Source organism: Natator depressus, chromosome 28 (genome assembly GCF_965152275.1).
Source record: "Natator depressus isolate rNatDep1 chromosome 28, rNatDep2.hap1, whole genome shotgun sequence".
NCBI classification, from domain to species: Eukaryota; Metazoa; Chordata; order Testudines; family Cheloniidae; genus Natator; species Natator depressus.
In genome coordinates this window covers 2,136,880-2,160,761 of record NC_134261.1, presented here as the reverse complement: position 1 = coordinate 2,160,761, position 23,882 = coordinate 2,136,880, and the positions used below count along the sequence as shown (strand labels likewise).

Below are 23,882 nucleotides of genomic sequence, written 5' to 3'. Positions count from 1 at the left end.
TCAGTTGTCTTCGTCGCTGTCGTCGGGGCTGATGGCCGGGCTGGTGAGGCTGTAGGTCGGCGAGGTGGGGCTGTAGCCGGGCGAAGTCGGGGAGTAGGTCGAGCCCTTGGGCGAGGTGGGGCTGTAGGTGGGGGAGGTGGGGCTGTACTTGGGCGAGGTGGGGCTGTAGGTGGGCGAGGTCGGGGAGTACTTGGGGGAGGTTGGGGTGTAGACGGGGGAGGTCGGGGAGTAAGTTGGCGAGGTGGGGCTGTACTTGGGGGTTGTTGGGCTGTAGGTCGGCGACGTGGGGCTGTACTTGGGGGAGGTGGGGCTGTACTTGGGGGAGGTGGGGCTGTACTTGGGAGAAGTCGGGGTGTACTCAGGCGAGCTGGGGCTGTAGGAGGGGCTGGTCGGGGTGTACTTGGGGCTGGTCGGGCTGTAGCTGGGGCTGCTGGGGCTGTAGCTGGGCGAACTGGGGGTGTAGGTTGGCGATTGCGGGGTGTAGCGGGGACTGGAGGGCGAGTAGCTCGGTGATGTCGGGCTGTAGCTGGGACTCGTCGGGCTGTAGCTGGGAGAGGTGGGGCTGTAGTTTGGCGAGGTGGGGGTATAGTTGGGGCTGGTGGGGCTGTAGCTGGGCGACGTCGGGCTGTAGCTGGGGCTGGTGGGGGTGTAGTTGGGGGACGTCGGGCTGTAATTGGGGCTGGTCGGACTGTAGCTGGGCGAGGTGGGACTGTAGCTGGGGGACGTCGGGCTGTAGCTTGGACTAGTGGGGCTGTAGCTAGGCGACGTCGGGCTGTAGCTAGGGCTAGTGGGGCTGTAGCTAGGCGACGTCGGGCTGTAACTGGGGCTTGTTGGGCTGTAGCTAGGGGACGTGGGGCTGTAGCTGGGGCTGGTCGGGCTGTAGCTAGGGCTAGTGGGGCTGTAACTGGGGCTGGTTGGACTGTAGCTGGGCGACGTGGGGCTGTAGCTAGGGCTGGTCGGGCTGTAGCTGGGTGACGTGGGGCTGTAGCTGGGGCTGGTCGGGCTGTAGTTGGGGCTGGTGGGAGAGTAGGAGGGGGACGTGGGGCTGTACGAGGGGGACGTGGGGCTGTAGCTGGGGCTCTGGGGCGTGTACCCTCCGGGCGAGCGGGGCTCGTAGGCCGGCGACGTCGGGGAGTAGCTGGGAGACATGGCCCCACCTGTGGGGCAGAGGAAGAGGCGCCGTTAGAGGCGGGGGAGCACGCCGGGGGGCGGGGAACACGGGCCAAGCCCCGACACTCACCTGGCGATGGGACGTAGGGGCTGGAGGGCCCCGGGGAGCCGGGCGAGCCAGGGGTGGGGGACCATGCCGGGGAATAGCCCGGGCTGAAACCACTGGCATCGGAGGCGGCGCTGGGGGAGAAACCGGCAGCGCCGGGGGTCATGCCGCTGCCTGTGGGGGGCGACAAAGAGGGGCGGGTTACCAGAGTCAATTGCACCCCCGACTGGGAGTAAGGGGGGGGACAGCAGAACCGATCCACTGCCCACAAAGGGATAACTCCACCCCCCCTCCACGCACCGACACTCGGGGACCAGGCTCCATAGGCCGGGGTGGCCCCCAGGTTCCAGGGGGTCATGGCAGGCGACATCCCCCCCATGGGGCTGGGGGCCGAGCCGAAGAACATGCCGGTGGCTGTGGGGAAAGAGAGCAAAATGTTAGAGCCGACAGGAGCAGGGTAACGGAGGGAGAGAGGCCAGCCCCCCAGCTGGGCAGGAAGTGACCCCCCCCCACTGCCCCCCAAAAGCCATCCTGGCTCCCAGCCCCCCTCCTCTAACCACCAGCCCCCACTCCCCTCCCAGAGCCGGGGAGAGAACCCAGGCGTCCTGCCTCCCAGCCCCCCTTCTCTATCCCACCAGCCCCCAGAGCCGGGGAGAGAACCCAGGCGTCCTGCCTCCCAGCCCCCCTTCTCTATCCCACCAGCCCCCAGCCCGCTCCCAGCACCGGGGAGAGAACCCAGGCCCCCGGCCCCCGGCGGGTACTCACGGACGCCCACGCCCAGCCCGGGGATGTTGGTGGGGATCTCCATGCCGTATTTGCACTTCTCGGCGTCCAGCAGCAGGTCGAAGCAGCCGGTGCCGGCGGGCGCCAGCTGCCCCAGCATGATGTTCTCCGACACCCCCTTCATGGGGTCGCTCTCCCCATGGGCCGCCGCCTCCATCAGCACGTCCACCTGCAGGGGGTGGCAGGGAGCCGGGGGTCAGGGGTGGAGCCAGGAGCGCCCCCCACAGCGCCCCCTGCTGGGAGAGGCCAGGGCTGGAACAGCCAGAAGCTCCCCCCACAGCACCCCCGGCTGGGACTGGGGTAGCCGGGAGCCCCCCCACCCCAGCCAGCATCCTGCCCCACTCCCCACAGCACCCCCTGCTGGGAGGGGTTGGGACTGGAGAAGCTGGGAGCATCCCCCACAGCCAGAGCTCCTGCCCCACAGCGTCCCCTGCTGGGAGAGGCCGGGACTGGAGGAGCCGCAAGCTCCCCCCACAGCACCCCCTGCTGGGACAGCCCAAGGCTGGAATAGCCAGGAGCTCCCGCACAGCCAGCCCTCCTGCCCCACAGTGCCCCTGCCGAAAGGGGCTGGGACTGGGGTAGCCAGGAGCCCCCCCCCCATAGCCAGCCTCCTGCCCCACAGCACCCCCTGCCAGGAGAGGCTGGGGCTGGAATAGCCAGGACCTCCCCCACAACCAGCCCTCCTGCCCCACAGGGCCCCCTGCTGAAAGGGGCTGGGACTGGGGTAGCCAGGAGACCTCCCCATAGCCAGCCCCCCTGCCGGGAGAGGCCGGGGCTGGAAGAGCCAGGCGCTCCCCCCGCACAGCGCCCCCTGCGGGAGGGCCCCGGCTCACCGTCTCCTCGAAGGAGCACTTCATGAGGGGGCCGGTGTCCTGGCGGTTGACCCCGTGCCGGGTGATGGCCATGAGGTGCCCGCGGCAGGTCATGGTGTCGCACAGCAGCGCCAGGTGGCGGTAGTTGACGTAGGAGCCGTCGAAGGAGATGACGTGGTAAAGCTCCCGCTCCAGGGCCTTGCGCACCGCCTCGATGCCCAGCACCTGGGGGGGGGGTGAGGGTCACCAGAGCCCGCCGAGCGTCGTGCCCCCTCTGCAGGGGCGGGCAACGGGCCCAGATACTGCAGGATCTCCCCCCAGCCCTCCCTGCTGTAACCCACCAGCCCCCACTCCCGTTCCAGAGCTGGGGGGAGAACCCAGGAGTCCCAGCTCCCAGCCCCCCCCTGCTCGCCCCCACTCCCCTGCCAGAGCCAGGGAGAGAACCCAGGAGTCCTGGCTCCCAGCCCCCCTTGCTGTAACCATTAGATCCCACTCCCCTGCTAGAGATGGAACCCAGGAGTCCTGGCTCCCAGACCCCCTTGCTGTAACCATTAGATCCCACTCCTCTGCTGGAGATGGAACCCAGGAGTTCTGGCTCCCAGCCCCCCCCCCCGTCTAACCCACCAGCCCCCACTCCCCTGCCAGCGCCAGGGAGAGAACCCAGGCGTCCGGACTCACGGTGAAGATCTCGACGATGTCATTGGACGTGGTGCGCACGGGGTCCACATCCTTCTCGCTCAGCACCCTCATGAGGCTGACCCCGTCCGTCTCCAGGATCCACTCCTGCAGGGCCTTGAACTCCCCGTCCTCCGTGATAATGATCTTCTTCTTGTTGTCCGTCTGGGGCAGGTGCATGTACACCTGGGGGGGTGGGGGCGCAGGGGAGGTCAACGGTGCGCCCCCGGGGGCCAGGCAGGGACCCCTCGCCCGGCGCCGAGATGCGGCCACCTCTGGGGTGCCGGGGCTGTTAATCCGGGGATCCCTTTGTTGAAATGAAGCTGCTTCTGGGGTGGGGCGTGGGTTGAACAGCCGCACAGACATGGTACCAGTAATTTAGGACAGGAAGTGAAGGACATGGTGCGACTGAAGCTGCAGGGGAGGACAGGGAGTGACCCAACGGGATTCCCCCGAGACCGGGGGGGGGGGGGGCCAGGACACCGGGATTGATGTGACAGGCCCTGGGGGGGGGTCCAGTGGGGTTCACTGATGCTGACCCTGGTTTCACATCCGTGGTGGTGGGAACCGTGAGAGCGCCGCCTACCGAGCCCTTTGCCCGGCTCCTGCCGCAGAGTGCACCGGGGCCGGCCTAGCCCGGCTCTGTAACTCCCCGGCTGTGGCCCAGTTACCCAGGGTGCCCCGGGGCCGGCGGAGGCCCCTCACCTTGCTGATCTGCTCGATGCCCTGCAGCGTCATGTCCGTCAGCATGTTGGACTCGATGCAGCGAAGGAAAACGTCGTCGTCCATCTTGTCCACCACCTCCTCCTCCTGCGCCACACGGGGAGAGGGGCCGGGTTAGCTTCAGCCAGCGGCCCCCCCCCCGGTGCTCCCCCCTCGCAGCCGGGAGAGGCTGGATGCCCCCCCGCCCCGGGCACCCACCTCCTGCATCTTGTTCTCGTCGCTGTTCATGATGCGGATCCGCAGCACCAGCTTCTCCGCGTTGTCGTCATTGAAGATGCAGTTCAAGTCATCCCCGAAGCCTGCGGCGGAGAGGGGGAGCCGTCAGCCGCAGCCCGCTTCCCGCCGTGGGTCAGACCCCCTTTCCCCAGAGAGCCTCCCCACCCCATAACCCATCTACCACTGTGGGGTGAGCGCCGATTCTTCAGAGGTAGGTGGGGGAAAGAAACCCCACACGGTTGCCTGATTTCCCATAAATGCTTCCTGACCCCTGTAGGTTGCAGCCTTGAAGCATGAGAGTGGACTGGAGTCTGCCTCAAATCCGAGCTTGGGGAGTGAGGAACACATCTCTGCCCCCCTGGCTGGGATAGCATGAAGGCTCCTGCCACCTCAGAGGTGTGTGTGTGTGTGGGGGGGGAAGATGGGCCCCGCACATCGCCCCCCCGGCCCCCTCACCGGCGTTGATCTTCTCGGCGATCTGCTCCATGGTGAGCTTGCGGTCGGTCATGTGCTTGCGGTCGAGCTCGACGCGCAGCAGCCAGGGCGAGATGCGGCTCACGTCGAAGTCGGGCATCTCGTAGTAGACGTTGACCCACTCCTGGTCTTCCGCCACCACCGTGCTCTGCGGGTTGGGGTCGTAGTAGATGGCCGTGTTGGCCGTCACCTTGCGCAGTGTCGTGTGCTCCAGCCGGCACAGGATATCCTGCGGGGGAGGGAGACGGGGTGAGGGGGACCCCACACAGCCTCCCCCCGATGGCCCCCCCGAGCAACGCCAGAGCCCCGCGGCGTTACCTTGGCCCGCTCGGCGTCCCGGGCGGACTGCCCCAGCAGGAAGACGGTGAGGGAGGGCGTCTTGGGTTTCTTGGAGATGTTGATGAGCTCCTTGAGGCGGGGCACGCCCAGCGTGACGTTTTTGGCCGAGACGCCGGCGTAGTGGAAGGTGTTCAGGGTCATCTGGGTGGCGGGCTCGCCCAGCGACTGGGCCGCCAGGGCGCCCACCATCTCGCCCGGGTGAGCCTGCGGGAGGGGGAGACAGCGTCAGAACCGGAGAGAGGGAGGAACCGGCCCTGGCCCCGCCGTCATCGTCCCCCGTTCCCTCGGGCGTCCCGCCCCCCCATGTCTGCCCACCCCGGCCCCGCCTCCCCCCGCCCGCCCCCGGCGCTTACGATGGCCTGGTTGAACTTGGACTCGATCTCGCCCAGCAGCCAGTCGAAGGCCTCCCCGCTGAGCCGGAACTCCTCCACCATGCGCCGGCTGCAGAGGGTGGAGCGCAGGTGGATGTTGAAGAGGAGGGTGGCGTTTTCCTGGGCCTGCCGGCTCAGCGGGTCGTCCCCGTTCACGATCACCAGCTTCTTGCTCAGCTCCTTCACGCCTGGGGGGGGGCAGCATCAGACACACCCCAGGGTCGCCCCAACACCCCCGGAACCGCCCCAGGCCGGTACACTCCCCCCTGCCCTCCAGCTCCACCCACAGCTGATACACTGCCCCCTGTATCCGCCCCGGGCCAGTACACTCTCCCCTGCCCCCCGGATCCGCCCAAGGGCCCCCCAGGCCGGTACCCTTCCCCCATCCCCGGAATCCGCCCATGGGCCCCCCAGGCCTGCATACTCCCCTCACCCGGATAAGATCAGAGCAGACCAGATACCCTTCCTCCCCCCGATTGGACCAGACCCCAGGCCCTCCCCAAGCCAGCAGACCCCCTGGACTGGACCTTGGGCCCCCTAGGCCAGCACCCCCCGGATTGAAGCCTGGGTCCCTCCAGGCTGGCACTCCCCCCGGAGCCCCACATCAGCCCACAAGTCCCCGAGGCTGGTATCCTCTCCCACCCACAGATCAGACCAGACCACTGGCCCCTCCCAGTCCGGTAGGCCCCCCAGCCCTGGCACTGGATTGGACCAGAGGCTCCTCCAGGGCTGGCAGACTCTCCCCCCCCAGCACCAGATCAGACCACGGGCCCCCGATGCCTCTATCCTCCCCCCACCTGGAAGAGGCCCCTCCAGGTGGGTATTCCTACACCCCCAAAGGTCAGACCCATTGGTCCTGCAACACCCCCCAGGTCAGTTTCAGGGTCCCCACAGAGGAACCCCCCCACTCCCCAGGCTGTCCCAGTATGCCATGGGTCCGGCTGGCCCCTCGACGGGGCCAGGGGGAGGACCCACCTTCCACCACCTTGATGGGGTGCAGGTCGGAGGGCAGGCGCGCGTTGATGTGGAAGATCTTCTGGGCGTTCCAGATCATGCGAAGCAAGTTGCAGGGCAAGACCACCTGGGGGGACGGGACAGCAGCTCAGCACATGGTCCAGTCCAGATCCAGCCCCCCCGTACCCCACTGCTGGGGGCTCAGCACATGGTACAATCCAGAGCCTAGCCCCACACTGCCGGGTTAAGAGCAGGGGGGCTGGGAGCCCGGACACCTGGGTTCTCTCCCCCGCTCTGGGAGGGGAGTGGGGGCTAGTGGTTAGAGCGGGGGCTGGGAGCCAGGACTCCTGGGTTCTCTCCCCGGCTCTGGGAGCGGGATGGGGGCTGGTGGGTCAGAGGAGGGGGGCTGGGACTCCTGGGTCCCGCGCTGACCCACTCACCTTGCTGTCGCCGGTGGGGAAGATGACCCGTAGCACCTCGCGGTCCTCGCGCATCTTCTCGAACTCCCTCTCCAGCTCGTTCTGGATGTGCGCATTGCTCAGGATGTCCTTCACCATCTCCTCCTGCAGGGTGCGCCGCAGCGCCCGCTCGTTGGTGTAATCAAACTTGAACCTGAGGGAGGGGGGAGAAGGGCCAGGAGTGAGAGCTGCGGGGGGAGGGGGGTCCTCTGCCCCACACTGCCACCCACCCATCGGAGCTGCTCCCTGCACCCCCACACCCCTCCCTCTGTAACCTTTCCCCACCCGTACTCCCAAATGTACACTTCTGCACCACAATGCGGCCACCTCTGGGGTGGGGTGGCTGGTGACACAGGGACCCCTCGCCTGGCACTAAGATGCAGCCACCTCTGGGGCGCAGCGGCTGGTGACACAGGGACCCCTCGCCTGGCAGAGAGGCAGCCACCTCTGGGGGGGGGGGGGGCGCGGTTGGTGACACGGGGACCCCTCACCCAGCACCAAGACGCAGCCACCTCTGGGGCGGAGCGGCTGGTGACACGGGGACCCCTCGCCTGACACTAAGATGCAGCCACCTCTGGGGCAGAGGGGAGGCGGGGAATGGCACCCCACACACACGGCGAGGTTCGCTCACTTCTTCTCGAAGGCCTTGTTGGAGGGCTTGAGGGTGGCCAGGTTCTGGAACTCGACGCTCTCCCCGGCCAGCCCGTCCTCCCCGTACCGCAGCTGCACCACCTGGTTGATGGAGTTGCGTACGGTGGCATCGTATTTCACCATCACCGACTCCATGGATTTGATCAGCCGCCGCTGGATGTACCCTGGGGATGGGGAAGTGGGCATCAGCGTGGGGGGGCGCCCAACGGCACGGGCACTGCCAGCTAGATACCCGCAAGCGGCACCCTGGCACCCCCATCTTCACCAGCCACAAGTTCTCAATACACAAGGAACACTGACTCCGGCAAAGGGTCTTCCCAGTAAGCGGGAAGAAGCTGTAAAAAAACGGGGAAGCTCCCCCCACAACTCGACACCCGTCTGGGGAACAAAGACTGAACCGGGGAGGTGGGTCCCAGCCGGAGGGATTTCTGGGTCGGGCCTCTGACCGGGACAGGACGGGGTCCTTGGCTGGGCAGGGCGGGAATTGGCTGGAGCCTCACCATCGAGTGGCTGGTGAAAAGCCCTAGTGTAAACTCAGCCGGGTGTGAACATTTGTGTGAGCGCAGGACCTGGAGGGGTTTGCAGCTTGTCGCAGTATCTCAGTGAGAGAGGGGCCACCCGGGGGCCAGCCCTGCCTGCCAGGGGAGAGCACTCCCCCCCCCCCCCCCCCCCGCGGCGGCAGCCGCTCACCAGTCTCTGCTGTCTTGACAGCTGTGTCGATGAGGCCCTCGCGCCCACCCATGGCGTGGAAGAAGAACTCGGTGGGCGTCAGGCCGGCCAGGTAAGAGTTCTCCACGAAGCCCCGGCTCTCGGGGCCGTAGTCGTCCTTGATGAAGTGGGGCAGCGTCCGGTGCTTGAACCCGAATGGGATGCGCTTCCCCTCCACGTTCTGCTGGCCCACCACGGCAATGACCTGGGGGGGGAAGGGAGGGGCGGGAAAAGTGACCCCAGTGCCAACCCTGGTCCCAGCGCCCCCAAGAGCTGGGGCTTCCCCAGCCTGTCTCTTGGGGCCCCCCCCATTTCACTTGAGGTGATACCCCCTGGCCAAGCCAGGCCTGGGTCTCCCCCCCTTCACCCAGCCTCCCCAAGTCTCAGCTCTCACCCATTGGCCCCGTGGGATGGATCCCCCGCACACCGAGATCAGGCTCCCCCCATTGTGCCAGGGGACTTCACAGGTCCCTGCCGACTTATCCACAGCTGGGACCGAGGGGCCTGAACAAATCCCATTCTGGGGGTTCACCAGGTCCGGACAGAGGGGTTCCCCCAGTTCTGCACACATGGTTCCCCAAATCTGTCTGGGAGCTTCCATGATGCTTTTCCCCGCACACCCAGCCCTATAGATCCTAAAAGAGACTGGGGACATGGTGATAACCTACCACTGGGTGGGAGGGCTGTCCCAGAGCCCCGCCCTCAACCCAGGGGGTGGGGCTGGGAGAAGGCCCCTCCACCTTCTCAAACAAGGGGCAGAGCTAGGAGAAGGCCCTGCCCACTCCCACCTTCCCAAGCCAGGACCCCTCCCACCTTTCCAACCCAGGGGCGGGGCTGGGAGAAGGCCCCTCCCACCATCCCAACGCAGGGGGCAGGGCTCAGAGAAGACCCTGCCCACTCTCACCTTCCCAACCCAGGAGGCGGGGCTGGAAGAAGGCCCAAGCCAGGGGCAAGGCTGGGAGAAGGCCCCTCCCACTCCGTGGGTTCTAGCCCCAGCCAGGCCGGCAGCACCCACCTGCGAAATGTTGATCTTGGAGCCCTTGGCCCCCGACACCACCATGGATTTGAAGTTGTTGTACTCGGACAGGGACTTCTGGGCGGAGGAGCCGGTCTTGTCGCGGGCATCGTTCAGGATGCGGTTCACCTGGTTCTCGAAGGTCTGCCGCAGCGTGTTGCCCGGCGTGGGCTCCAGCTCGTTGTTGTGAGCCTTCTCAATCACCTGGGGAGCGGCACGGGGTGAGAGGCGGGGGCCCCCAAAACCCACCGCCAGCCCTGCTCCCACAGGGGCCTCTGGTGGGCTGATCCCAGCCCCCCGAAACCCAGTCTCCGTGTCCCTCCACTGCCCCCAAACCCAGCCCCCCGGAAACCCCGATGCCCACAGCCCCGGAAACCCAGTCTCCGCGTCCCTCTACTATGCCCAAACCCAGCCCCCCTGAAACCCATCCTCCACCCCCCTCCACTGCCCCCAACCCAGCCCCCCGGAAACCCCGATGCCCACAGCCCCGGAAACCCTGTCTCCGCGTCCCTCTACTATGCCCAAACCCAGCCCCCCCGCCCCCAAACCCAGCCCCCCACAGCCGCCAAAACCCAGCCTCCACACCCTTCCACTGCCCCCAAACCCAGTCCCCACATCCCTCCACTGCCCCCAACCCTAGCCCCCCTGAAACCCAGCCCCCACAGCCACCAAAACCCAGTCTCCACGTCCCTCCACTACCGCCAAACCCAGCCCCCCCAACCCAGCCCCCCCAGTCCATCCTCAAAACCCCTCTGCCAACCCCCATACCTAGCCCACCGCAACCCATCCTCCTCCGTCCCCCACAACCCCCCAAAAAACAGCCCCACACAACCCAGCTCCACCACCTCCCCAACCCTCACCCCAAAACCCAGCCTCCCAAATCGCAGACCCCCCACAACCCATCCACCGTGCCCCAACCCCAGACCCCCACTGCTCCCCCCCTCACCCCAGCACAAAGGGGCCAGGCTGGCTCCCCCTTCCCCAATCCCGCCCCCCCATCCCTGGCACCTCTATGACATCCTGCTTGGCTTTCTTGATGGTGTTCTGAATATCCTGGTATGTCTTTGCGTCAGCGATGGAGTCCCCAATGCCGATGGTGTGACCTGGGGGCGGGGGGGGAAGGGGGAGAGAGAGACAGAGTCAGACCCGGTCCCCCACCCCCCGGATCCACCCGTGGGGGGGGTCTGGTCTCCCAAGGCTCATGACCCACCTCCAGGAAGCAGCCGTTAGGATAGCGCTGGGAGCCAGGACACCTGGGTTCTTTCCCCAGCTCTGGGAGGGGAGTGGGGACAGGTGGTTAGAGCAGGGGGGCTGGGAGCTGGGACTCCTGGGTTCTCCCCCCAGCTCTGGAAGGGGAGTGGGTATTAGTGGTTAGAGCCGGGGGGGCTGGAAATCAGGGTCCTTCCTGACATCGAGCGATCCCCCTTTGTCTCGGAGACCGGAAGGCGTCCAGTGCGTGGGACTATCTCTGTGCCTGACGGGGCCCCGATCTCTGTCTGGGAGGGGTCTGTGCAGTCCCCCCACCCAATGGGGGATCCCTGGTCACCCCCGCAGCACCTGGCAGCGGCCAGTTCCTTTCTGCAGGAGCCCTGTCGACAAGGAGCCGGAGCACGGCACCTGCTCGGGGGTGGAAAGCTGCCTCCTGGGGCACAAGGCAGGGGGGCTCCCCCCAGACTCACCCTCGATGAGCAGCCAGTTGTTGATGACAGTCTGGATGTTGCTATAAAAGAGGCGGGTGGTGTCGTGCCCCATCTCCAGATAGGAGATGTGCACCAGGGAGCCTGCCGAGGTGCCGAGCGATTTCTTACACAGGATGCCCATGATCAGCTCCCCGTTCTCCACGATCACCTGGCAGGAGCGGAGCGGGACAGTCAGATCTCGTCCACGCATGGGACGTTGTGAAGCTTGGCTAGGCCGAGGAACCGGGTGGAATAGAAACCTCGCAAGAGACAGCCCTATGCAATGGGAACTGTTGATTTACTAAGGGAATCTGCTTTGATCTGTTCGCTATCTCCGATCATCATTTAAAATCCACCTCTCGTAGTTCAATCCAGTTATTTTTCGTTCGTTTCAAAAGCAGTGTATATCTCCTGCCACGTGAGGGGGGGTGCATTTTCTGAACTTGCGCGATGCAGATGGTCTTATACAGCGCAAGCTAATATAATTTGGGGTCACAGGTGTCATGGAGTGTGGGGGAGTCAGAGCCGTGCACTCCCCACTCCCTGCAATTCACTGTGACTCTCAGACAGCCAGTAAAACAGAAGGTTTATTAGACAGGAACCCAGTTCAAAACAGAGCTTGTGGATACAGAAAACAGGACCCCTCAGTCAGGTCCATCTTGGGGGGTAGAGAGCCCAGACCCCAGTGCGTTTCCCCAGCCAGCTCCAAACTGAAACCCCCTCCAGTGCCTCCTCTGGCCTTTGTCTCTTTCTGGGACCAGGGGTCCACCTGATCTCTTTGTTCTCCAACCCCTTCAGTTGGCACCCTGCAGAGGAGGGGGCCAGGCTATCAGTTACCAGGAGACAGGGTGTCAACCATTCTCTGTGCAGACACCATCGCACCTGCCCTCTAGGGCTCTACAACAATCACACACCCTTATCCCACCACCTAGAAATGTAAGAAAAACATAGGGGAAACTGAGGCACCCCCCCAGTAGTCAGAGAAAACATTAAGAACATTCCCACTTCATGACAGCAATTCATATAAAAAGCGGTGTACATCGCCGACACATGAGGGAGGGGGCGCATTTTCTCAGCTTGCGCAGTGCAGATAGGGCTATACAGCGCAAGCCAATATAATTTGGGGTTCACACGCACAGGAGCGCTGCGCATCCCCTACCTGAGTTCTTCCACAGAGAGCCAATTGGAGACTCTGTGTGATTCGACAGCTGGGGATCTGCTGAGAAGGGGCTTGAGAGCCTGGCACAGTGAAGGGAGGGCTCAGTGGCACCCCGGGGGGAACCCATCACCCTGTCCCGGGCAGGTACCTTGGTGTCACCGGGCGAGATGTGCTTGTAGGGCCCGCTGTCCTCGTCATCGGGGTGGGTGCTGTGCGTGCGGATGCAGTTGATGTGGCCCGGGATGATGAGGGAGAAGATCTGTTTGCCCGTCCAGAGCGGGCGGGGTTTGAGGATGGCCGGCTGGGGCACCTTGCCGTCCCAGGTGGACAGGAACATCAGCAGGTTCATCACCTCGCCCTGGCGAGACGGGGGGGAGGAGGGGAGTGTCAGGGGGGAAGCTGGCCCAGCCCTCCCCTGGCCCAGCACCCCCCAACCCCGGGATTCGCGCACGGCCGCCCGCTCACCCGCTCCAGGAAGACGTCTCGCTTGGTGAACTTGCGGACGGCCGTGAGGGTGTCCTGCACGATGCCCATGACAGGCCGGTTGGACTGGGGGGTGACGATCATGCGGGGCACCATGGCCAACTCCTGGATCTCCGCCCGCGTCTCCAGCGACTGGGGCAGGTGCAGGTTCATCTCGTCCCCGTCAAAGTCAGCGTTGTAGGGGGTGGTCACGCTGTGGGGGAGGGGAACGGAGCCCATGAGGGTGGGGAATGGCACCGAATGCTACGGGGGTGGGGGGCTCTGCCTGGCAGATCAGCCCCTCACGGCAGCCGGGGTCACATCAGGGCTGGGTTAACAGACCCGCAACACTGCACCTGCACCCACCAGCTTGGGGGGGCTCCCACACACATGGGGGGCACAGGGCCACCCGGATCAGGGGGATTGAAAGCTCAGGCGGGGAGGGGAGGGGTACAGCCCGCGGCCCCCACACCTGAGGTTGAGGCGGAAAGTGGACCAGGGCAGGATTCGCACCCGGTGCCCCATCATGGACATCTTGTGCAGCGTGGGCTGCCGGTTGAAGATCACGATGTCTCCGTCACACATGTGCCGCTCCACCTGGGGGGGGGACGGGGGGGAAGGGTGTGAGTGGGGCGGGTCACCCCAGGCAGCCAAGTGACCCCCGCCCCGCAGACGCCGCCCCTCCCCCCCAGCCTCCTGTCCCCAGAAATCCCATCCCCACACCCTTCCCCAGTCAAACTCCCGAGACTCCTCCCCCATCCCCATCCCACCTGCCCAACACACTCCTGCCCCAGAGACCCCATCCCTCAACCCCCCCCCCCGCCCCAGAGACCCACCTCCCAACACCCTTCCCCCAACCACCGCCCCCAAAATCCCCTCCCCCAATCTGAACCCTCTCCATCGCCCCCATTTTAAGGTATTGAGACCCCCTCCCCACCAGGGTCATGGGCAGGTTCTCTGACAGACCAGGGAAGTGATTGCCCCGAGAGCCAGGCATTGCCCCCATCCGGGGGCACTCGAGTCCCCCCTGGGCCAGGCCACCCCCTGGGCCCCAGCCGCTCCCACCTTGTAGCCGATCTGCAGGTGGAGGTCACTGGGCTTGGGGTGGAAGCGCAGGTCGATGCGGTCGCTGTTGTCTCGGATGATGTACTTGGCCCCCGGGTACTGGCTGTTACCTCTGCGTACCAGCTCCTGGAGCCTATGGGGAGGGGGGGGAGGAGGAGAGGCAGAGATGTTAACGGGGGGGGGGGGGGGGGTGCTGGTCCCCCCTCTCCCCCAGCCCCGCCACCCCCCCGGGCTCGCTGGCTGCCCCACCTGTCTATGTTGAAGGGCGTGACGATCTCAGCGAAGGTCATGTTGGCCGCGATGGAGCGGGGTACCCCCACCTGGTCGATGGAGAGGTTGGGGTCCGGGGTGATGACCGTCCGGGCGGAGAAATCCACCCGCTTCCCCATGAGGTTCCCCCGCACGCGCCCCTCTTTCCCTTTCAGCCGCTGCTTCAGGGACTTGAGGGGACGCCCCGATTTCTGCATAGCCTGCCGGGGGAGAAAGGAGGGGTTAAACTGGGCTCGGACGCTCCCCAAGGGCTTGAGCAATGGGTAAAGCAGGGCATGCAGGGACCACCCTCATCATTAACGTGGCGGTGCCGCCCACCAAGACTACAAGTCCCAGCATGCAACGCTGGCCCTCAAGCCAAGCCAGAGACTATGAATCCCAGCATGCACTCCTGCACCTTGGTCCAAGTGGCCCAGCAGGGACACCGCTCTGCAGACAGCTTTTCATTACAAGCCATGCCAACGATGCCCAGACATATGGTGTAAAAGCCCCAGCACGCAATGCTTTCTCATTGGCTGAGCAGAGGAGCAGGACTATGAAGACGACAAACCCCAGCATGCACCAGGCAGGGGCACAGACTACAAAAGTCCCAGCATGCACTGCACGGCTCCCAACACAGCTAGGAGAGCCAGGCTCACCCGGGGCAGGCCGGGCAGCTCGTTGTCCACCATGGTGGCCACGTGGAACTGCAGCAGCTTGACGTCCTCGGCGATGACGTGGGCGGCCGCCCCATTCTGCTCATTGCGCCGCAGCTGGTTGTTGATCTTCACCACATCCGCCAGCTTGTGGGTCAGATCGTCCTGAGAGCGGGGGAGACGGTGGGAGTCAGGGAGCGGCCCAGCACTGGGAGAGAACCCCGGAGTCCAGGCTCCCAGCCCTCCCCCCCCCCCCGCTCTAACCCACCAGCCCCCACTCCCCTCCCAGCGCCAGGGAGAGAACCCAGGAGTCCCGACTCCCGCCCGGGGCCAACCTGGTTCCTGGCTGAGCCCTGCATGACCACAGCAGGCCGGACGGAGAGCGGGGGCACGGGCAGGACGGTGCAGATCATCCATTCGGGCCGGGCGTACTTGGGCTCCATGCCCAGGATGAAACACTCCTCGTCCGAGATGCGCTTGAAGATCTCGTGCACCCGCTCCGGGCTGAGCAAGATTTTCTTCTCCTGCGAGTCCTCGTTGACGTGTTTCCACTCAGCGTAGAGCTCCAGCCCGGTGCGCCGGATGCGGGGCTGGTACCGCCCGCAGCCGCCATGACCCTGCAGGGGGGAGGGAGGGAGGGAGTCCCGGTCAGGATGAGTGTGGTCATCCTATTTGTATGAATGTATCACTCTTGTATCTGAACCTAGGAATATAAAATATAACTCTGACGTCCTATTGTAATTATGCAAAGTGGGGGCCATTAATGGCCGTTTGGAATCTTGATGGCTCCCATTAACCAGGGCAATTGACTGTAGACAGCTGCTTACTTGTAAGTCGTCCTGACATGTGATCACATCACCTGGTACTGGAATCCATCTTTAACCAGGTGCTTTTCCATTTAGAAGGAGGGGGTGGGGACCCAGAGAGGGACAAAGGATTCCCGCCTCGTGCCAAAGCTATATAAGGAGGTGGAACAGAACCAAGGGGGCTGCAGTCATGAGAAATCCCCTAGCTACCACCTGAGCTGGAACAAGGACAGTACCAGGGGAAGGACTGGGCCCAGACTAGGAAGGAGTCTAGTCTGTGAAATAAGCTTATTAAAACATCTCTGAGAGTGAGATTTACCTGTATTCAATTTCCTACTATATTAGGCTTACACTTCCGCGGCTTTGTTTTATTTTGATTGGTAATTTACTTTGTTCTGTCTGTTTTTACTTGGAACCACTGACATCCTACTTCTTATACTTCATAAAATCACTTTTGCTTATTAATTAACCCAGAGCAAGCAATTAATTCCTGGGGGAGCAAACAGCTGTGCATCTCTCTCTACCAGCGTTATAGAACGTGGACAATTTATGACGATTTAGTTGGGGATTGGTCCTGCTTTGAGCTGGGGGTTGGATTAGACACCTCCGGAGGTCTCTTCCAACCCTGATATTCTAGGATTCTATGAGTTTAAGATGTATAAGCTTTATACAGGGTAAAACGGAATTATTTGGGGTTTGGATCCCATAGGGAGCCGGGTATCTGGGTGTTGGAGACAGGAACACTTCTTAAGCTGTTTTTAGTTAAGCCTGCAGCTTTTGGGGGACATGGACCAGACCTGGGTCTGGGTTTGTAGCAGGCTGGTGTGTCTGGCTGAACAAGGCAGGGTTCTGGAGTCCCAAGCTGGCAGGGAAAACGGGCTCAGAGGTAATTCCAGCACATCAGGTGGTAGTTCCCAAGGGGGTTTCTATGACCCAACCCGTCACCCCCTCTCTACCTTCTCCTTGGTCAGGTCCTCGTCGCCATCTGTCTGCTCCACCCCGAACTTGTTGTCCATCTCCTCCCCGCCCTCGCAGATGTTCTTGCCTTTGCAGAGGTCATAGACGTGGGTCAGGCGCTTCTTGGGCTGCCCCTTCGACTTGCCCAGGATGTCCTTGATCTTCGGGTTGTTCTGCATGGGGGAGACGCACCGGGGGGTGACCCAGGGACCCGCAGATGCACAGTGAAGGGTGTGGCAAGGTGGGTGGGGATGGGTCTATGGCAGAGGTCCCCAAAGTGTGGGGGGCATGGAGAAACGTCCAGGGGATGGCGGGGAGGGAGTGCCATCTAGCCCCTCCCTGCCCCCAACTTTGGTGCAGCCCCAGCCCCCTTACTCCTGTCCATGTCCCCCACCCCACCGCTGCATTCCCGCTCCTGGCCTCAGCCCCACCCCCAGCTGCAGCTCCAGCCCCCTTACCTCATCCTCATTCCCCCATCCCATCTCCGAGCCACATTCCTGCCCCTTGCGAGGCTTCGCCCCAGCCCCCTTACCCCGTCCAAGTCCTTACCCTAACCCAGAGCGGCAAATCTACTCCCAGCCCCGGCCCGACCCTCAGCCTCGGCCCCCTTACTCCTGTGCACATCCCCACCCCACCCCAGAGCCTCCCAGTCCCAGCTGCAGCCTCAGCCCCCTTAACTATCTGCATCACCGCTCCCTGCCAGGCATGGACAGAGGTAACGGGGGGCGTGACCCTCAAACGTTTGGGGACCGCCAGTGTATGGTCTTATAGAGGAAGTGGGAACGGATGAGGGACTCATTTCAGGGTGGGGAGGGGATGATTTCCGTTGGGGGGGTGCAATCAAAGCGGGGACAATTGTCCTGGGGCCCCGAGCGCAGCGAACCCCCCCCCCCCCACTCTGCCCCAAAAGTCTGTGTAAAGAAATCGATCCAGCCGGGCAGGGATCAAGGGTGGCTGGAGATCAGAGGGAGGCCTACAAGGGGGAGGCCTGGCCTCCGTGGGGAGTCGGATCGGCTCACCGAGTCCACCAGCAGCTTGGAGCAGAAGAAGCAGACACAACGCAGCACCTTCATGGTCTTCCCCAAGAAGCCCACGTGGAAGACGGGCTTGGCCAACTCGATGTGGCCAAAGTGGCCCGGGCACTCGGTCATGTTCCCTGCAGGGAGAGCGGCCCCCGGTGAGCGCCGCGGCCATGGCACCCCAGAAACACCGATGCTGGGGGCACCCCCGCGCCACGGGCTGGCGGGCAGCCAACAGCACTGGTCAACCAACGCAGCAGGTGCCTGCCTGGGAACGTTTGGGTTTTGGGGTGTACAGTTCAGGGGGGCACGGAATGGGGCCTGCCCCCTCTAGGGGTCGCCAGCTCCCATCCGGCCCCAGGGCAGGGACTGGCTGGTTCAGGGGGGCAGGGATCTCAGCCCCCAGGGGACACCAGGCTGGCATCTCCCCCACACCGCAGTCAGGAGAGAGGTCTTTCGGTCTTACCCGCACACGTCTGGCACCGGCCCGTCTTCTCGATCACTCCTTGCCGGGGATCCATCAAACCCCCCAGCTTGGGGCGGCCCCCCTCCGTCGTCTCGGGGTACTTGATCCCCCCCTCCGTCACTGACATCCGTTTCTGGGAGGGTGCAAAATGGAAACGGAGGGTCAGGCTTGTGCAGGAAGTGGCACCACACACAGGGGAAACTGAGGCAGGTGCCGGAATGGCAGCAGGGTGGGCTGTCAGCCTGGGTGACGCTGCATGTGGGGGGCTTCTGGATTATCAGAAGCCCAGGATGTTTCATGATGGGTCCGACCTCTATCCCAACATCCTGTCTCCAGAGCTAAATGCTGGATTTTGCCCTGGGGCTAAATTTCTTAACCTCCAGCAATGCCCGAGAGCAGGACATTTTACCCCTTTGGTTTGCATCCTTATGAAACCCGGGCTAGGATTCCTGTCAACACCTAGCAGTTTGTAAAGACTGCCTCCATTTCATGTGGCATGGAGTTCCACAGGTTAATTTGCATTGTTAAGCCTCCCACGCCCCGCACCAACCTATAATTAACTCCAGGCTTTAAACCTGCCAGGGCTTTCAAACTAAATCAGGTCAGGATCTTCAGAAAGCTAAATCTAGTGGCTCCTGGTAAGTCCTAAAAATGAACCTAAAAATGAAGCTGTGTACAAACTTCAAAAACTCAACTCTGGGTTTCTGACTAGTTCTTTTGGTTACGATTTTTCGACTTGCCTTCGCTTGCAAACCGCGCTTAAAAATTACTGCACCGGGAAAACGGGTGATCAAACCATTTCTGATTTTTGAGCCGGTTGGCTTTTCACATGGCCAATGACACTAGCAACCGCGCCGAGAAAAACCAGTACAAAATGTTGAAATGTGGCAGGAAGATGACAAAATTTGGCAGGATTTGAGGAGAGATACAGCACTTAAAATTACTTGGAATTGATTTTTAAAATCAATTGGTAGCATCACTTTCAACTGAGCGTTAATACGACATTGTGCAAACCACATCCAAAAATGTTTCGAAGGAATTGAACCAGAAATATTAGCACCATGATTCCCTGTCTACCTTCAGCTCCATCCCCCGTGTATTAATCTCTGCGCACCAATGCAACCTGCGTGAAATATCCCCCCGCCCCCAAATAACACCACAACAGTGTCACAAAGATCTACGTTGCTCCCAAAGCCTGGGAACAAACTGCACAAAACACCCGATTTCGCCCCGACCGCCGTACATCTGTCTGTCCCCGCCTGTATTCCACAGCACCCCCCCATTATCTCAGTCGCAAGTATCCCCGTTTGTACACCCCAAAACTTGGCCCCACTTTTCCACACCCTCAATTAGGTTACTAGCCACAAGTATCCTTCACCTCCACACCCCAGTCATGTCATGCACCCTGTCAATTTCCCATACCCCATAGCTGTTCTGTGTACCCCAAGTCCAGTGTATGCACGCCAGGGTGGATAAAAAGTAAAAAAAAAAATCAGATTTTTTTAAAATTTAAATCAAACTTGTTTGATAAAAAGTTTGAATTAAGATATATTATAGCTCAAAGACATCTCATCATGAAATAGGGATTATAAATCCTAATTCTATAGTAGGAAACAATATATTCAAATCATGTTTAAGAAACATTTTGTAAATGATTTCCAATAATTCATGGATTAGGGACCCAATCTTATGGGGTTCCAGGGGCTTCTGTACCGATTGTTGACGTTAATCTTCCTATCTACCCAATTGGACTCAGTGCTCAGTCTAGAAGATACCATCAGCGATGCTTAGTTTTGAAGTTCTCAGACTGTGGATTTGTGTCTCCAGAGGTAACATGCTTGTTAACAGCAAAAATTGTTTTAAACAAATAAATATATAAAAGGTGAGAAATAACAGACCTCAACCCTACTGTCCCTCTGCAAGTTTGTGTAGACCGAGTCAATCCCTTACCTCTCTCTAAAAGTGCAAAGTTTTAAAAAGTTCAAGGTTGTTTGGGGCGGAATAGATTTGGACAAGAAGTCTGGAGATCAATGTGAGAAGCGAGGGACATAGGCTTGTTTTGTTAAAATATTATCTGTCTGCTGTTGAAGAAAAAAATCCAGACTACTTAAGGTCGTTGTTTTAGTTAACTAAAACAACTGAAATGTCTGTCTGGTGATGTTCTCCTCCTAATACAGCCTGGCAAGAAAATCCTCCAAATATTAATGATTAACCTGCTGTATTGGAGATAGTTCACCTCCCAGTGACTTCATAAATATCTCCTTCAATTACCTTTGATAAATGAAATAACCAATTATTCATTTACTGATATAGCCGTAAAACTCCTCTGAAAAGTTTTCCAAATAAATCACTGTTTAAAAATGTACCGTGTAACCCTTCTAAAAATGAAACCACATCTATCTCTGCGTTGTGAAGAATATGTATTAAGGTTATAACAACCAAGAATGCGCTTTTATGCAGAAAACCGTGATTAAATCGAGTCTTCCTGACTACTAATTTAAATCAAATCCACTTCCACTCCCCAAACCTGCTCCTTTCCCTGCAAACTCACATTCATCCGCTCCCCGTGTAACCCAACTCCCCCACACGCATGGCACACCCCCCTAAAGCTTGTCACCCCAAATGTATTGCATATGCCCTATTTATAATGCAGACACTACCAAAGAGGCCTCGGGTCTCTGTGATCTTGTTACATACACCCCCCTTGCACACTGCAAGGGCCCCACACGCCCCCTCACTGTGCATAGCACCCCCCCATGGTCGCTCACTCCAATGCACCCCCCCCAACAGCATCACTGTGCAATGCAGGCCCCCAAATAACACTATGCTCTGCAGTGTACCCCTATTTCACTGCACAGCCCCTCACTCTCTGTACCCCAGGTGCACTGCAGTTCCCACAATCCAGCAAGTCCCCCAGCAGCACTACATTGTGTAATGCACCCCTCAGTGCAATGCACAGCATCCCCCCTCCAATGCACCCCCAAACATTACATTTTGCACAGCCCTTGCACACCTTCACACTGTGCAACGCACCCTCCAGTGCAATGAACTGCTTCCCGCACTCCAATGCGCTCCCAGATACCACTACGCTGCGCAATGGAACCCCTAGTGCACAGCTCCCCCAAACCTCCAGTGACCCCCCAGACATCACTATGCTGCGCAATGCACCCCAGTACCATGCACAGCCCCCAACCCATGCACCCTCAAATGCACTCTCTAGTGCAATGCACAATGCACCCCCAGATACTCCACTGTCATATGCCCCCAACCTCCCATACACCCCCAAATAGCACTGAAATGCACTCTCTAGTGCAATGCACAACCCCAGCACACCCCCAGAGAGCACTAAGCTGTGCAATACACTCTCTAGTGCAACACACAGCCCCCAATCCCAAGGCACCCCCAGACACTCCACTGTCAAATGCATTCTCTCATGCAATGCACAGCCCCCAACCACCCAGGCACCCCCAAACAACACTCCAATGTGCAATGCACTCTCTAGTGCAATGCACAACCCCAGTGCACCCCCAAACAGCACTCTAATGTGCAATGCACTCTCTAGTGCAATGCACAACCCCAGTGCACCCCCAAACAGCACTCTAATGTGCAATGCACTCTCTAGTGCAATGCACAACCCCAGTGCACCCCCAGAGAGCACTAAGCTGTGCAATACACCCCCAGACACAAACACTGTCAAACGCACCCCCTAGTGCAATGCACCCCCCATGCACCCACGCTGTGCCATGCACCCCCCCCCCCCTTTGCCCCCGGGCACCCACCATCTCATCGGGGCTGAGGATACCGAACTGCACGCGCTTGATGGTGCGCAGCGGGCACGCGCTGTCCCCGGAGGGCGGCCCCCCGTGCATGGCGGATCACGTGACGCGGCCGCGCGCCGCGGCGGCCTCCTCCGGCGGCAGGAACCGTCTCCCCGCGCCGCCCCCTCCGCTTCGCGGGACCGGACCGCTTGCCCCCTCGCTTAACCGGTAGGGGGGGCCCCTCCCACTCGACACACACCCCCGCCCCCCCGCGGGACCCGCACGCGCGACCCCGTTCGGCCGCCAGACCCCTCCCTCCGATCCGTCCCCGGCGCGCTCCTCAGCGCGACTGAGCCGCGAGCGCCCGGGAGCCGCCTTATATAGCCTCGCCCCCTCCCTCCCCCCGCCGCGGGGAGGCCAGGGCCAGGCGGCAGGGGTGAGCACGCACGGGAGGAGGCGTGGTCACGCACTGGAGGGGGCGTGGTCACGCCTGAGACGGAAGCGGTGGCGGGCGGGAGGGAGGAAAGAGGACTGAACCAAGTGCAAAAGCGGGGAGGGGGGGCAAAGCCCGCTGTTGTGTGAGACCCTCCATGTGAACTTTGAGGAGGGGATTTTTTTCCCCCCCGTTTACTCGTAAAGGAAGGGCTTGGTACGTCCCGGAATGACCCATCAGCCCCGTCTTTTAACTAAAATAACAAACCAAAACAAATCTCCCCCTCTCCGGTTGTAATGGTACGTGCTCATGACTAATTAACCGCTTCTATGAATGATTCATGAGGGCAAGTGAATATGTATGAGTCAAAAGGCGGGGCCGGCCGGAAAAGGCCGGAGATGGCCGAGCGCTGCGCCAGCCGGGGAGCCCGCCCGCCCGGCATGGGAGCGAAGTCGAGGCTCGGAGGGCGGCGGCGCGGGGGGAGGGGTTCGAACGCTCCGTGCGCGGCCCTGCGGAGCCAGGGGCCTCGCGTGAGCCGCCGGCCGGGGCAGGCGCCCCGTGGCCCGGACGCGCGGGCTGGGAAAGGCCGCGGCTTGGGCCTGCGCCCGGAGCCAAATCCCAGCGCGGGCCCCGGGGGGATCTGGGGGCGCTGCCCGGTTAGGGGCCGGGGGGGGATCTGGGGGCGCCGGGGGGGGCGCTGCCCGGTTAGGGGCCGGGGGGGATCTGGGGGCGCCGGAGGGGGCCCTGCCCGGTTAGGGGCCGGGGGGGATCTGGGGGCGCCGGGGGGGGCGCTGCCCGGTTAGGGGCCGGGGGGGATCTGGGGGCGCCGGAGGGGGCCCTGCCCGGTTAGGGGCCGGGGGGGGATCTGGGGGGCGGGGGGGGGCGCTGCCCGGTTAGGGGCCGGGGGGGATCTGGGGGTGCCGGGGGGGGGCGCTGCCCGGTTAGGAGCCGGGGGGGGCGGTCCCCGGTTAGGGGCCGGGGGGATCTGGAGGTGCCGGGGGGGGCGCTGCCCGGTTAGGGGCCGGGGCGGATCTGGGGGGCGGGGGGGGCGCTGCCCGGTTAGGGGCCGGGGCGGATCTGGGGGGCTGGGGGGGGCGCTGCCCGGTTAGGGGCCGGGGGGGATCTGGAGGTGCCGGGGGGGGCGCTGCCCGGTTAGGGGCTGGGGGGGATCTGCGGGGGGCGCTGCCCGGTTAGGGGCCGGGGCGGATCTGGGGGGCGGGGGGGGGCGCTGCCCGGTTAGGGGCTGGGGGGGATCTGGAGGTGCCGGGGGGGGCGCTGCCCGGTTAGGGGCTGGGGGGGATCTGCGGGGCAGGGGGGGGCGCTGCCCGGTTAGGGGCCGGGGGGGATCTGGAGGTGCCGGGGGGGGCGCTGCCCGGTTAGGGGCTGGGGGGGATCTGGGGGGGCGCTGCCCGGTTAGGGGCCGGGGCGGATCTGGGGGGCGGGGGGGGGCGCTGCCCGGTTAGGGGCCGGGGGGGATCTGGAGGTGCCGGGGGGGGCGCTGCCCGGTTAGGGGCTGGGGGGGATCTGGGGGGGCGCTGCCCGGTTAGGGGCCGGGGCGGATCTGGGGGGCGGGGGGGGCGCTGCCCGGTTAGGGGCCGGGGAATCTGGGGGCGATCGCGCCGGCTCAGCGTCCCTGGGCCCAGCGTGGAGCTGCGGGTCGCGGGTGTCTCTCTCCGGCCGCCTCGCAGATCCAGGTCACTTTCAGCCCGTCCCCGAAAGCCTCGTCCCCTCCCCGGGGGAAACTGAGGCACGCCGGGGCTTCCGAGAAAGAGGACAGA

General features: G+C 62.6%; 1 protein-coding gene across 1 annotated transcript; it reads right to left on the bottom strand.

The window, feature by feature from the left end:
- Positions 1-21,841, bottom strand: LOC141979002 (DNA-directed RNA polymerase II subunit RPB1-like). Its single transcript, XM_074941448.1, has 29 exons — positions 21,693-21,841; positions 17,914-18,046; positions 17,448-17,584; positions 16,428-16,601; positions 15,001-15,282; positions 14,669-14,830; positions 14,010-14,230; positions 13,761-13,893; positions 13,168-13,292; positions 12,699-12,909; positions 12,382-12,591; positions 11,075-11,243; positions 10,404-10,498; positions 9,396-9,599; positions 8,363-8,585; positions 7,653-7,836; positions 7,004-7,175; positions 6,585-6,690; positions 5,592-5,797; positions 5,218-5,442; positions 4,882-5,128; positions 4,408-4,508; positions 4,192-4,296; positions 3,490-3,672; positions 2,833-3,036; positions 1,982-2,168; positions 1,517-1,630; positions 1,241-1,390; positions 1-1,157 (listed from the first exon to the last, which is right to left on the bottom strand). Exons 1-29 carry the CDS (start codon positions 21,780-21,782, stop codon positions 1-3), a joined length of 5,910 nt encoding a protein of 1,969 aa, XP_074797549.1. The 5' UTR covers positions 21,783-21,841.
- Positions 21,842-23,882: the final 2,041 nt, after the last annotated feature.